This window comes from Protopterus annectens, chromosome 17.part0 (assembly GCF_019279795.1).
Source record: "Protopterus annectens isolate FY-2018-M chromosome 17.part0, PAN1.0, whole genome shotgun sequence".
NCBI classification, from domain to species: Eukaryota; Metazoa; Chordata; order Ceratodontiformes; family Protopteridae; genus Protopterus; species Protopterus annectens.
This window is the reverse complement of record NC_056751.1, coordinates 424,249,656-424,261,789: the sequence shown is the minus strand read 5'-3', so window position 1 is coordinate 424,261,789 and position 12,134 is coordinate 424,249,656. Positions and strand designations below refer to the sequence as shown.

The 12,134-nt window shown below is 36.4% G+C and overlaps 1 protein-coding gene across 1 annotated transcript in view; it reads left to right on the top strand.

The window, feature by feature from the left end:
• The window catches only part of MYBPC2 (myosin binding protein C2), a 591,519-nt gene that overhangs the window by 265,150 nt on the left and 314,235 nt on the right, over positions 1-12,134 (top strand). The window contains exon 9 of the mRNA XM_044059467.1: positions 6,401-6,567. Within this exon, the coding sequence (XP_043915402.1) occupies positions 6,401-6,567 (167 nt within the window). The remainder of the gene's footprint in view (positions 1-6,400; positions 6,568-12,134) is intronic.

Sequence of the window (12,134 nt, the reverse complement as noted above, 5' to 3'; positions counted from 1 at the left end):
GGTTGAGTTGATCCTTCCAATAGAACAATGTGTTTTAGGATTACCTGATTTGAAAGGATATTTTAGAGCCAAACAGTTAAGGCTCATATACATAACACAAGCAGAAAGCTATAATTCAAAGTGGAAAGGGATGATAATGAAGCAGGAGAGGACATTCAAGAAATAAGAGAGAATGTGATTTTTGATGCAGATCCTTAAGGAGAATAACAACAGACACTCAGAATGAAGAGATGAAAGGGTCCAAATGGAGAGATGAGGGGGTCCGAATGGAGAGATAAAAAGTCAGCAAGCAAAGGAGACTACAGGTGCTGAAATTGAATTCATCCTCAAATCTTGCTGAGTACCTTCACGAGGTGGACCCCATTTTCACAAAACCTCACCAAGGTGACACTGCTATATAGACTGTATTTATAAGGCATATATTATGGATATATGTAAGTCAAAAACAAAAAAGATAGCTGGGTGCATAAGACCCCGGATAAAAAAACTGCCCAATCTTAGTAGGTGCACTGGTGCCAGGACTGGAAAAGATGACAGTGTAGAATCCTCAAAACATGAAAACAGTACTACAACGGGACCAGGCCAGGCCCAGGAGGAAGATGCCCCCCTCCCCCCATTGTAGAAGGAAGTAGTAGTCCACAAAAATCGCAAAAACTGATAGGTCAAAGAAGAGCCGTAAAGACAATAAAGTGGACTATTGAGGATAAGAAAGAAATTATGTATTGTTATTGCTATGTAAAAAGCCCAGAATTTCCAGACACAAGATATACAAAATGATTAAGAGAGAAATTAGAGGAAAGAAAAATACTTCCACAAGAAAAATTGTCAGAAGCTTCAAATGATAATTTGTGTTCATTAATACAACAGATTTGTGAAAAACAGTATATAGCTCAAGAAACCTTGATCTGTTTGGAAAAAGAAGCATCTGAGGAAGTGTGAAAATATAAACAACAAAACCAAGAGATATTTGAAAAGTATAAAAAGAAATATGGACATGGGAAAGGAAGAGAAATTTGATATGGTGCAATATTTATGCAAAGGAGAAAGCCAAATTAATCAATGTAAAGAAAGTAGCCCCAAAGATATTTGAAGAGAAATACAGGCAAAGGCATCTAGATATGGAAAATTTCACAATAAAAAATAATATCACAAAGATGGAACTTAGAAAAGAAGATCAGTAAAGGAGAAGTTAAAAAAACAGAAGATGAAGTTATGTAGTGCCTGCAAAGTGAAGGATGTGATGTAGAAGGTCTAACATAGGTTACATCACAGCAGGATGGAGTGAGTCCCCAAAGCAGGGAGAAACAGGAAGATCAGGAAACATCTGAAGAAGAAATATGGACATGGGTAAGAAAAACAGATTTAATATGGTGTAATATTTATGCAAAGGAGAAAGCAAAACTAACCAATAAAAAAGAGCAGCACCAAAGATATCTGGAGAGAAATACAGACAAATGTATCTGGACATTGAAAACTTTACAGTACAGAAAATAAGAAGACAAAAAGGAAAAGTAGAAAAGAAAATTAGTAATGGAGAAGTTAAATAATTAGAAACTGAGGTTATGGAGTACCTGCAAAGTGAAGGAGTTAGTGTAGAAAATCTAATTCAGAAACCACCACAACAGGATAGAGTAATGGATTTCCAAATTAAGAGGAAACCAGTGGAATAGGAAGCAATTGGTCAGGTGCCATATGAAGGTAATTTGGAGCCAACCAGTGTAAATTGTCACTTGATGCTAGACAGCAAGGGAAGGAACAAGAAACTGTGGAAACTCTGATGCAGTCGATGTTGAGGAGTGATAGGCCAGTGAGTTCCCATATGATAGAGCAACGGATGGCACAGGATGAAATTGATCAGACTGTGTCACAGGAAGATTGTATAGAACCTTCTATAGAATGCCCATAGGAATTGGAAAACAAGGGATGTGCCCTCTGTTTCGATGAAAATGAGCTAAAAGAATTACTTGATTTAATAGATATGGATGGATATATCACGATCAATGAAAGAAATAGACTGGAGAAGGTTAATAAAACCCCAAAAGTCAGAATTCTGATAAAACAAATGAACATAGTAATTAGGACTGTACATAGAGATCCAAGTGATATAGCAGAATTAAACAGGATATATTACTGTGCAACTAAATTAATAACTGATAAATTTCTACCACAAGAACACAGGGTAGTGAGGGAAAGGAAGGGGAGATATCCAATACCATCATGGATGTATCGAATAGAGAAAATTATAAAGCAATTAAGGCAAGAAGTGTCACTATTAGAAGACTATAGAAGAGGGAACAGATCAACAAAATACTAAGAAAGATAGATGCGATAAAAGCAATGCGCAATATTAGAACAGAAAAGGATCTATGATGCACTAACGCAAATAACAAATGAAAAATTTCAGCATAGGTGTAAAAACTTAGAAGATACTAAGATAAATATAAAGGAAAAGTGCATAATAAGCAATTTATTGATGACCCGAAAAGGTTTTATAGATAACTGGGAAATAAGGTAAAAGGAATTGAAAGACTGCCAAAAAAAGAAGAAATAGATACATTTTGGAGACGTATCTATGAAGATCCTGTGGAACATAACAAAGATGCTAAATGGATAGAAGAGGTTAAAGAAAGAATAAGAAGTTTAAAGGTACAGGATATGAAATGGGATGAAGTAACAGCTAGAGAGATTGTACAAAGTTAAGAAAGGCCAATAACTGGAAAACCCGAGGCCCAGATGCAATACCTAACTTCTGGTTAAAAGTATTAACATCTTTGTATGAAGATTTAGCCATGAGTAAGAATTATTTATATGCACATCCAGAACAGACACCAACCTGGATAACAACAGGAAAAGCAATGCTCCTACGTAAGCATGAACCTGCAAGCTACTCTAAAAATTATAGACCAATAACTTGCCTTCCGACAATGTATAAACTATACATGGGAATTGATGCCAACAGAGTTTATAGTCATTTAGAAGAAAACTCAATTATGGCAGTAGAACAAAAGGGCAATAAAAGAAAGTCATATGGAACAAAGGATCATTTGTTGTTAAATAAAGTCATAGTGGAGAACTGTAAAAAGGGAAAAAATCTAAGTATGGAATGGATTGAATACAAAAATGCATTTGACAGTATCCCTCATTCATGGATAAACGAGTGCTTAAAAATGTATAAGATACACCCCACACTGATCAACTACATTACAGTGACCATGAAACAGTGGCAGACCACTCTGCAATTAAGCTATGATAAAGGGCAAATTGTTATCCCAGGAATAAAAATTTAAAGGGGGATATTTCACGGTGACTCTCTGTCATTGTTAATCCATTAAGCTGTTTACTCAACAGCTTAGGCCATGGCTATAATCTGGCTCCTAGAAAGCAACAAAGTGTAAAGACTTCTCACCTTCTCTTTGTCGATGATTTAAAACTGTATAGCTCATCAGATGAGGAACTGAAAGCATAACTGCAAGTTGTCAAAACTTTTTCAGATAATATAAGAATGTCATTTGGTCTTGATAAATGTGCAAAAGCAACCTTTAAACCAGGAAAACTGCAAATGCCAGGAAAACATCAGTTTGGGACAAGAATGTGATATAAAAGAACTTGAGCAAGAAGGAGTATATAAATATTTGGGAATTGAGGAAGGATCAACAATAAAACATGAACAAATGTGAATAAAACTTAGTAAGTAATACTTCATAAGACTTAAATTAATCTTGAAAACAGCACCGACATCTAGGAACAAAATACAAGCTATAAACCAATTTGCTCTTCCTGTCCTAACTTACAGTTTTGGAGTGATTGACTGGCCCCAAAACGTGTTGGCTAGATTAGATAGGAAAACAAAAAGGATGCTTCATGCTCACCAAATGATTTATAAAAATCAGTGCATACCAAGATTCCCCGTTCCAAATGAGGGATGTGCCTCCCTGAAACTGATTATATGTATAGATTGACAATTGTGGGACTCCACACATATCTGCTGACCTCACAAGACCCAAATGTAGTGAATGTTTTGAAACATGAGGAGAACAAATCTAAGATGACTTCTCTGCTTAATCTAGCAGAAGCTTATTGGCGTCAAGCAGGAATGGAAATCAAACTAGAAGTAGATAAAAATCAGGCAGCAACTGAATGTGCCAAAAAAAAAAAAGATAGAATATAAGTTGAAGGATCAGATGAGAAGGCAAGAAATGTGGAAATAGCATAAATATAGTTGCAAGTATAGAAAACTTCGGGAAGAATTTCATGTTGATCAGGAACGAACACGGGAATAGTCAAGGAGAGGCAAATTCAAACCAAGAGATGAAAGGTTACTATTGACAGCCCAAGATAATAGGCTGCATACACATTGTTTTATAAAGTCCATTGAACATGTGGGAAAAACAGACAAATTTAGGTTTTGTAAAGCCAAATTGGAAACAGTTGTGCACCTCGTTGCTGGCTGCGACATACTAATGGCAGAAGGTCTGTATATTGAAAGGCATAATAATGTGGCGAGACTGTTGCACTGGGGATTCTGCAAACATTATGGTACTGAAGAGGCCGAAAAACACTGGAAACATGAGCCACAAAGCATCATAGAAAATGACAAAGTCTACATCACTTAGGATCATCCATTACCAACAGTTCAAAAGATAGATACTAGAAAACTGGATATAGTGGTCCAAGAAAAGAAGACGAGTAGCATTGATCATTGAAATTGCCACACCCAGTGACTACAGCGTCTTGTGTTCAGAGAGACACAAAGTCATAAAATATCAGCATCTGCAGGCAGAAACAAGATCAATGTGGAAGAAAGATACCCAGACAGTTCCAATAGTAGTAGGAGCAACAGGTCTTATAAAAAAGAATCTACAATCATATTTAGATATGTTACCAATACATGTAACTCCATATGGATTGCAGGAAGAGTCATTACTGGGCACATTGCAGGTACTGTGAAGAGCACTACTGGCTGACATCAAAGACTGAAACAATACTGATTTCATGAACTTTAATCGTACTTTGACTTAAGAGTGGGGTCCATTCCCATCATGGTATTAGAAACCCAAAAGACTTGGAGAAATTAAAAAGCATTATATTCACAAAGCAGCAGAAAGTATTCTATGAACTAAACCAACATGAGAATGGAGAAAGGAGATTTTGCCGATAGAGATGACTGAAAATGGGGATACAGACAATAGGCAAGAGAGGCTGGAATTTACTGGAGAAAACTGATAAAAGGACCAAGGTACTGGGAACAAATAACTAGATAATGAAATATAATGGAATGGGAAGAGGCCAAGACGATATTTGGACTGCAGGCTAGAGAATGTCTTCCCTACCAGGAATTGGTATTCAAGTTTAGGCAAAGAGAAAGGACTAGGGGAATCTTAAGTGAAAGACATGCTCTGGTAGAGTTTTTAGATGAATCTAGAACAGAAGAATCCGTTAATTAGTAGGTCATGTAAAATATTGCATGATAATTAAAATAGTCAATCAGAGGACATTAGAAAAGATTGGTAAGAGAGACTGGATAAGCAATTTACAAGGGAACAATGGGAGAACATATATACATATATATATATATATATATATATATATATATATATATATATATATATATATATATATATATATATATATGGCTTCCAAATATGCAACAAAGTCTAGAAGGTTTGGGATTTTTGCTTGGAAGTGTTTGCATAGGTATTTTTATACCCCAAGCAGACTTCAAATAATTTTTTCCTCATGTTAGATGTTAGAGGTGCGATGGGGAAGAAAAAGGTAACTGGAAACACATGATATGGGAGTGTAATGAGTTGCCAGATTTTAAGAATTCCCTGCAGAGTACTCTGTCAGAAATATTGGGTAAGCAAATCTGTGTAACTAAGAAAATTACTGTTTTGAGCTGGAACACAGGATCTGAATTGTTGAGACATAGTAACGCCTTGTTAAGTTTAATACTGGTGACTGCCAAAAAAGCAGTTACTAGAAGATGGAACTTAAAGTCTAAACCAACTGAATTTGAAGCATTAATACTGTAGCAGAGATAAAAGAACTGGATGTGTGATCTATAGAAAAGAGAAGGAGCAAATTACATAGAAATAAATATATTATAAAATAGGAAATTGTGAGAACACCACATGCAAAATAATGTTCTAGAGGAGGAGGAGTAAAGTTTAAGGGAAGGCAGGAACTGAACAATTTAATATTAGACTGATAATTATAAAAAAGGACATGTGATGTATAATGCTTGTAACTGGAAACATGTTAATTATTTTCTTTTATATTAATGTTATGTTTGCCTATGTCATAAGTGACAATTTAATGAAGGTGCTAAAAATTTATTCTCTGCTATTGAAAAAAAAATGTTGTTATCTTGAAGTGGCTAATTTCTATTTCTTTTGTATAGAGAGGTGAAGGTAGAACAAGCAGAGCCAGACATTGATGTCTGGGACCTGTTAAAAAAAGCCAAACCCAGTGAATATGAGAAGATTGCCTTTCAATATGGTATTACTGATCTGCGAGGTTTACTGAAACGGCTGAAGAAGATGAAAGTGGAAGTTAAAAAGAGTGACGGTAAGGACATTATATAAATAGTTGAGACTTTTGTAACAATGATTATTTCTGTTTTCCAGTGCTCATTCATTTATTACTATTACTTTTTTTTCTGGATTTTTGTGACATTTTGTGATAGTAGGCCTTAAAAACATCTATCACCCTAATCCAGCTGTTCCTCCTCTCTCTCCTAGGTATTTTTTCTACTCTTAGAGTGACTTGTAATGGCCTGGTATCCCTAGTGATTTAGATCAGAATTCTATCTGACCTAAAGAAACAGCTAGTGATTCCTTTTTCACAAAGTATAACAAAAAAATTCAATATTATCTCATGGGTTGAAAAAGATGCAGGCAATACCCCTTCTCTTAAAAGAGTTGGTAAGGATGAGGCCAATACAGAGCTGCTAGTCTGAGAAAAGAAGCAAGGGACTTGGGTAAACTGCCATAAAAAAACTGCTGAATGACCATTGGCCAACAAGTACTGAGAGTTAAGGTCACATACTTTCACAGCAGAATGGACAAGTCAAACTTAACAGATGGCTTTAGATACACTGACAGACTAAGAGGTTCACTGGAAAGCCTCAGTCAACATTTTTTTCACAAGGTAGACAGCAACAGCCCTTGGAGTTGGTTTCAATTTGATAGGCTGGGTATACAATGGACAATAAGATAATGACTGCACTAGTAAATGACACCAGATCCAAGGTTAGGAGGGTCCCAAGTCGGATAGTGTAAGTTTATTGCTAGGACAGAGCTAATATTTTTATATGCCCCACCTAACTACATCTACCTCAATTCTAACTTACTCCACCATTCCTTTTAATCAAACATCCCTCCCATTTAACCTTTTCACTGTCATGGTTCATCTTATCTACTTCTGTGCTATCTAACCTCACCCCCTTTCAGCAACCACTCACTTAAAGCTAACAGGCAACTTTCTCTTCTTTTCTTACTCTACTGCCATATTCTCTCACCTCTTCTTACCAGTCACACAGTCAATTCTTTAACTCTACTGTCATATTTTTACTATGGCTATTCCTACTAGACACAATAATGATTACTTAATGTTTTGTTGCTTTGTTGATTCTGTTTGTGTAAATGAAGTGTACCATTCTCCAGTAACTATACTGCTATGTTTGTATACTCAAAAGGGTGTTCTAATTTGTATAAATACTAAAGCTTCTCTCCAAAACCCAGTATTAACAAGCTATGGTACAATTAATTCATAAATATTTCTATCAAAGTATTTTTTAATTAAAACTGTAATACAACTACTTGTACTATTCTGGAGCTTTTTCACTGGGCGTCTGCTGAAAATGGGCTTTTCTTCTGATGGACCAATGCAATTAGAAAATGAAATTAATAAATAAATAAAAATGTCACATCATTGAGAACCGTAACACAAGTACAATTTTCCCAAGGAATGCAAAAAAAAGTATGAGAAGGATATGTAGATGAGAGGGATGTTCAAGTTAAAAGAAAGCATACATACAAAGTGCTGGCAAAAACATCAATTAAATGTGCTTTAATGCTGCAGGTATCAGTCCACCCGTATCCTATCCCCTCTCCTATGATTTTTTGTCTGACCCATTAACCGCGATACTTTTAGAACAACTCCACTGTTTTGCACTGTAACAGTCATTCAGTAACCTCAGTCTACCTTGCAGCCAATCATGCTGTTAAAAAATCTAATGCTCAGCAAAGTTTTCATGAAAATTTTGCACCCCTTCACCTCATTTACTTACTGTCTTTAAATTCACTCCTACGATACCCACTTCACACCTTACTCACAAGCCCCACTTAAACATTTCAATCTCAGTTGAGTCTACCCCATCCTAAACCCTTTCAAAACACGTATTTTTTAGTTTAAAGGTACTTTCCCATTATGTTTATATTTAAGAACTTAAGCATGTCTACTTTCTTGTATCTATCCCTTCCAAATAGTACATATTTTGTGTATTCTGTCCCAGTCACCTGTGACTAAATGCTTGTTACTTTATGTATTTTCCTGAGCCAATTATACTACTCTATCCTACTTTTAATTAGCCTAATTATCCATGAAATAAGTAACACATCTGAAAAAAAACACCATATTTTCCATTTCCTTACAATGATATTCCAGAATTTTGGTGCTTTTTATGGACTTCAGCACCCCTGTAGACAAATCATTAGTACTTATATGCAACACAATATGAGTTTTCTACCTACATCTAGACACTACACAATAAACGTCCTTCCCCACTGTGCATCATGTCAAGCCCAAAACAGTTTCCATATTGTGACAGAGAAAGAGGCTACAATATAAAGGCAGGTAAAGAAGTCCTGAACTGCTAGAATATTAATGGCCTGTGTTTCCTTAGAAAGGTGGTTTCTTTAAGGGGGTGAGTATGTAACCTTGGCCAATTTCATCTAATCGAGCCTGAAGTAGGATATAACTCAGAAGTTCCGGAAACTAGACTAGATAAAAACATTCTCTACCCATTGACGATACACCTCCTAAGAGATCACCCAGCTGTTCAGGATTTGGGAACTTATGTGTACAGTAACCTAACTTTTGACAAACGTGTCCACTGTTGTAAGAAAGTCCTTCTATATTGTATAGCTTATAAACAAGGGGATTGCGTCTAGTTCTAGGGATGTCATTGTCCCGCTTTACACAGCTCTCATTAGGCCAATCATTGAATATAACACCCCCTTTTGGCATGTGTCCGTCCAGACACATTCAATAACTGGAATGCCCACAGAGATACCTTACTAAAAGGATACAAGGCCTAAAAAACATGACCTACATGGACTGACTCAAAGCCCTGTCACTATACTTGGTATCCTACAGACTGCTAAGAGGTGACCTATGTCTAGCATATAAGGCATCCTCTGACCCAGTACTGATGGACTGCACATCAGCAAGTCAAATAGCATCTGAAGTACTCGATCTAGGGATCTAAACCTCTTCTGCAACATCAACAGAATAGTCTGGAGGCACAGGTATATGGCACAGAGGATACTACTGCCCTGGAACAGACTCCACACCCAGATAAAACAAAGTTCATCCCTGTCCATATTTAAGTACAACTTCGATCTATGGATAGGAAACAGAAAATTTACCCTGTATTACTAATGGATAGAGGCAGCTCCTAAATGCTTTAACCCATGCATGTGTCCCGTCAAATTAACATTGGTATGATCCCAGTTATTCTCATTAGGGGTAAGATATAATTATCGAACAAGAAATGGGTAAGGCCAAATTCTAACCAAATGGGATAGGTTAATTTGGGCCGAAAAGGGGAAACTGGCTAGGCTTAAAATGTTCCACAAGGTCAGCTATGAATTTATAAAAATAAAACTACTTCTCCATGTCTCTCTGATAAGGCACCTAAAAGTAATATCAGAGATGCTGTAGAAACTGTTGTTCTGAATCTGTTTTTGTAAGTGCTTTGGAGAAATTAAATGCCTTCTTTTCTCAGGAAAACTGTCACTATTGCCGTAAAGAGGAGCATAATTTTAATTTAAATTCAGACTGTAATCTCTCAGCAAGCTAAATGGAACAGTTCTGATGTTGGTTTAGTGGAATGAATGCCAGCTCTGGATTATTTTCCTTTATGCACAAAATTGTAGCAATTGACTGCAAACTAATTTGGATAGATGGAACCAAGCTAGAAAAAGTTTCTGTTTTCAGCTATTTCACAAAACTGTTTTAATTTGGCGCTGATTAAAATCAAACTGCTCTGTTTAAAACTCTGCTGACTGCAGTGTTTTGTATTGCTTACAGTAAGCTAGGTATAGGAAATCTACTCCTAATAGAAGGTCTTTGAGACAATATGTAGTGATCTCCTTCTTTTTCTATATTCTTACCTCATTCTCCTAGTACTACAAATCCCCAAATCAATTTAAAAAGCCATTATTCCCCAAAGCCATATCTTTAATCTTCCCAACTTCACCTTGCTATCTGTTTTGTATGCACCAACATTCAGTATTTACCATCCCGTCCCCAAAAGTCCTACCTATCATAACTATAGAAGTTCTTTCTTCCTTAACTCTATCAAGGCAAATACACACCCATTTCCAGGAATAAATATTCCCCAACTGCCATCTCACTCTTCAAGAACCCACCATAATATTACACTTTATGTTGTGATCCTCCACACTTGATACAGATATAATCCATTCCTCCTCATCTCACCTTCTGTTTCTCCTCATTTTGTGTTCCATCAACTTCCCCACATTCTTCTACTCCACCTTCTCTAACTCTATGTGGCTCTGTCATGCCATTAAGCAAATAAAATGAGAATAGTACCGTCACTGAAGTGACATTCTTATTACATGACAGATAATAAGGTTTTGGAATTCAGATATGGATAATGAAAAAAACACTTAATTCTCACTTTACTATACCCAAAATCTCAACAAACATGCACTTGCTTATTAAAAATCTAGGGAGAATTCCCAACTTCACAAACTTAAACCCTTCTTTCATGAAATAAATGTTTTCAAGGGATGCAAGACTCAAGAAAACACTCCCTTCAAAGTCCTAAACTGCAACACCAATTTCACAAGAAAAGAAGTCCCTCATGAATTCAGTACTCCTCCCTTCCTTTCACTCTAAACATATCAGACATACACACGTGCGCGCACACGCACACTATATATATATATATATATATATATATATATGGATCTACTACTTTTGATCAACAGCACATTTAATCGAAACTCATTTGATTGACAGCACATTGGATCAAAAACCAGTATTCATGGCAATTAACAGGGATTTGTCCCCCTCCCCAAAGTCGTGTGACTCTGGAGTTGATATATAAAGGTGGGGGGGGGCACAGCCTACCCCACACCGCCAAATGTGGGGGGCTGTGCCCCCCTAACAGCCCCCCATACCCCCCTCTACCCTTATATATGAAATGCAGGGTTGCACGACTTTGGGGAGGGGGACAAATCCCTGTTAATTGCCATGAATACTGGTTTTCGATCAAATGTGCTGTCGATCAAATGAGTTTCAATTAAATGTGCTGTCGATCAAAAGTAGTAGATCCATATATATATATATATATATATATATATATACTCATTACTTTGTTCAGACATTCTCTACCCTCGGTTCATCCATCTATGCAAAGACTTCTAACCACACTCTTCTTGCTCATACTTATAACTTCTGTCTAACAAACAATATCAAACCCAACATCTGGAAATAAGCCCTAGTTATACATATTCCTAAACAACAGAAACCAAAAAAACCCTCCCATGTTTCACCTATTTTTATACTCCTCCCACTTAGAAAATTCTAATAAAAATAATCCACGCTCAGTTGATAGACTATACCAATCAATATCAGCTTCTCTCCAAAATGCAAAATGGGTTCTAGGGTGGTTATGTTGCCATGACAGTTTCTGGACCCTAACTGATGAAATCCTGGGCAACACAAGGAAATTTTAGCAGGATAGAATTAAACAAAAACATCTGAACTAAGTGACCACTCACTGCTACTAGACAAACTAATAGAACGTGACATTAGCGAAGACTCCCTAACCTAGTTTCAAGACATCTTTTCCAACAGTTCCTTTAAAGTGAATTAGGAAC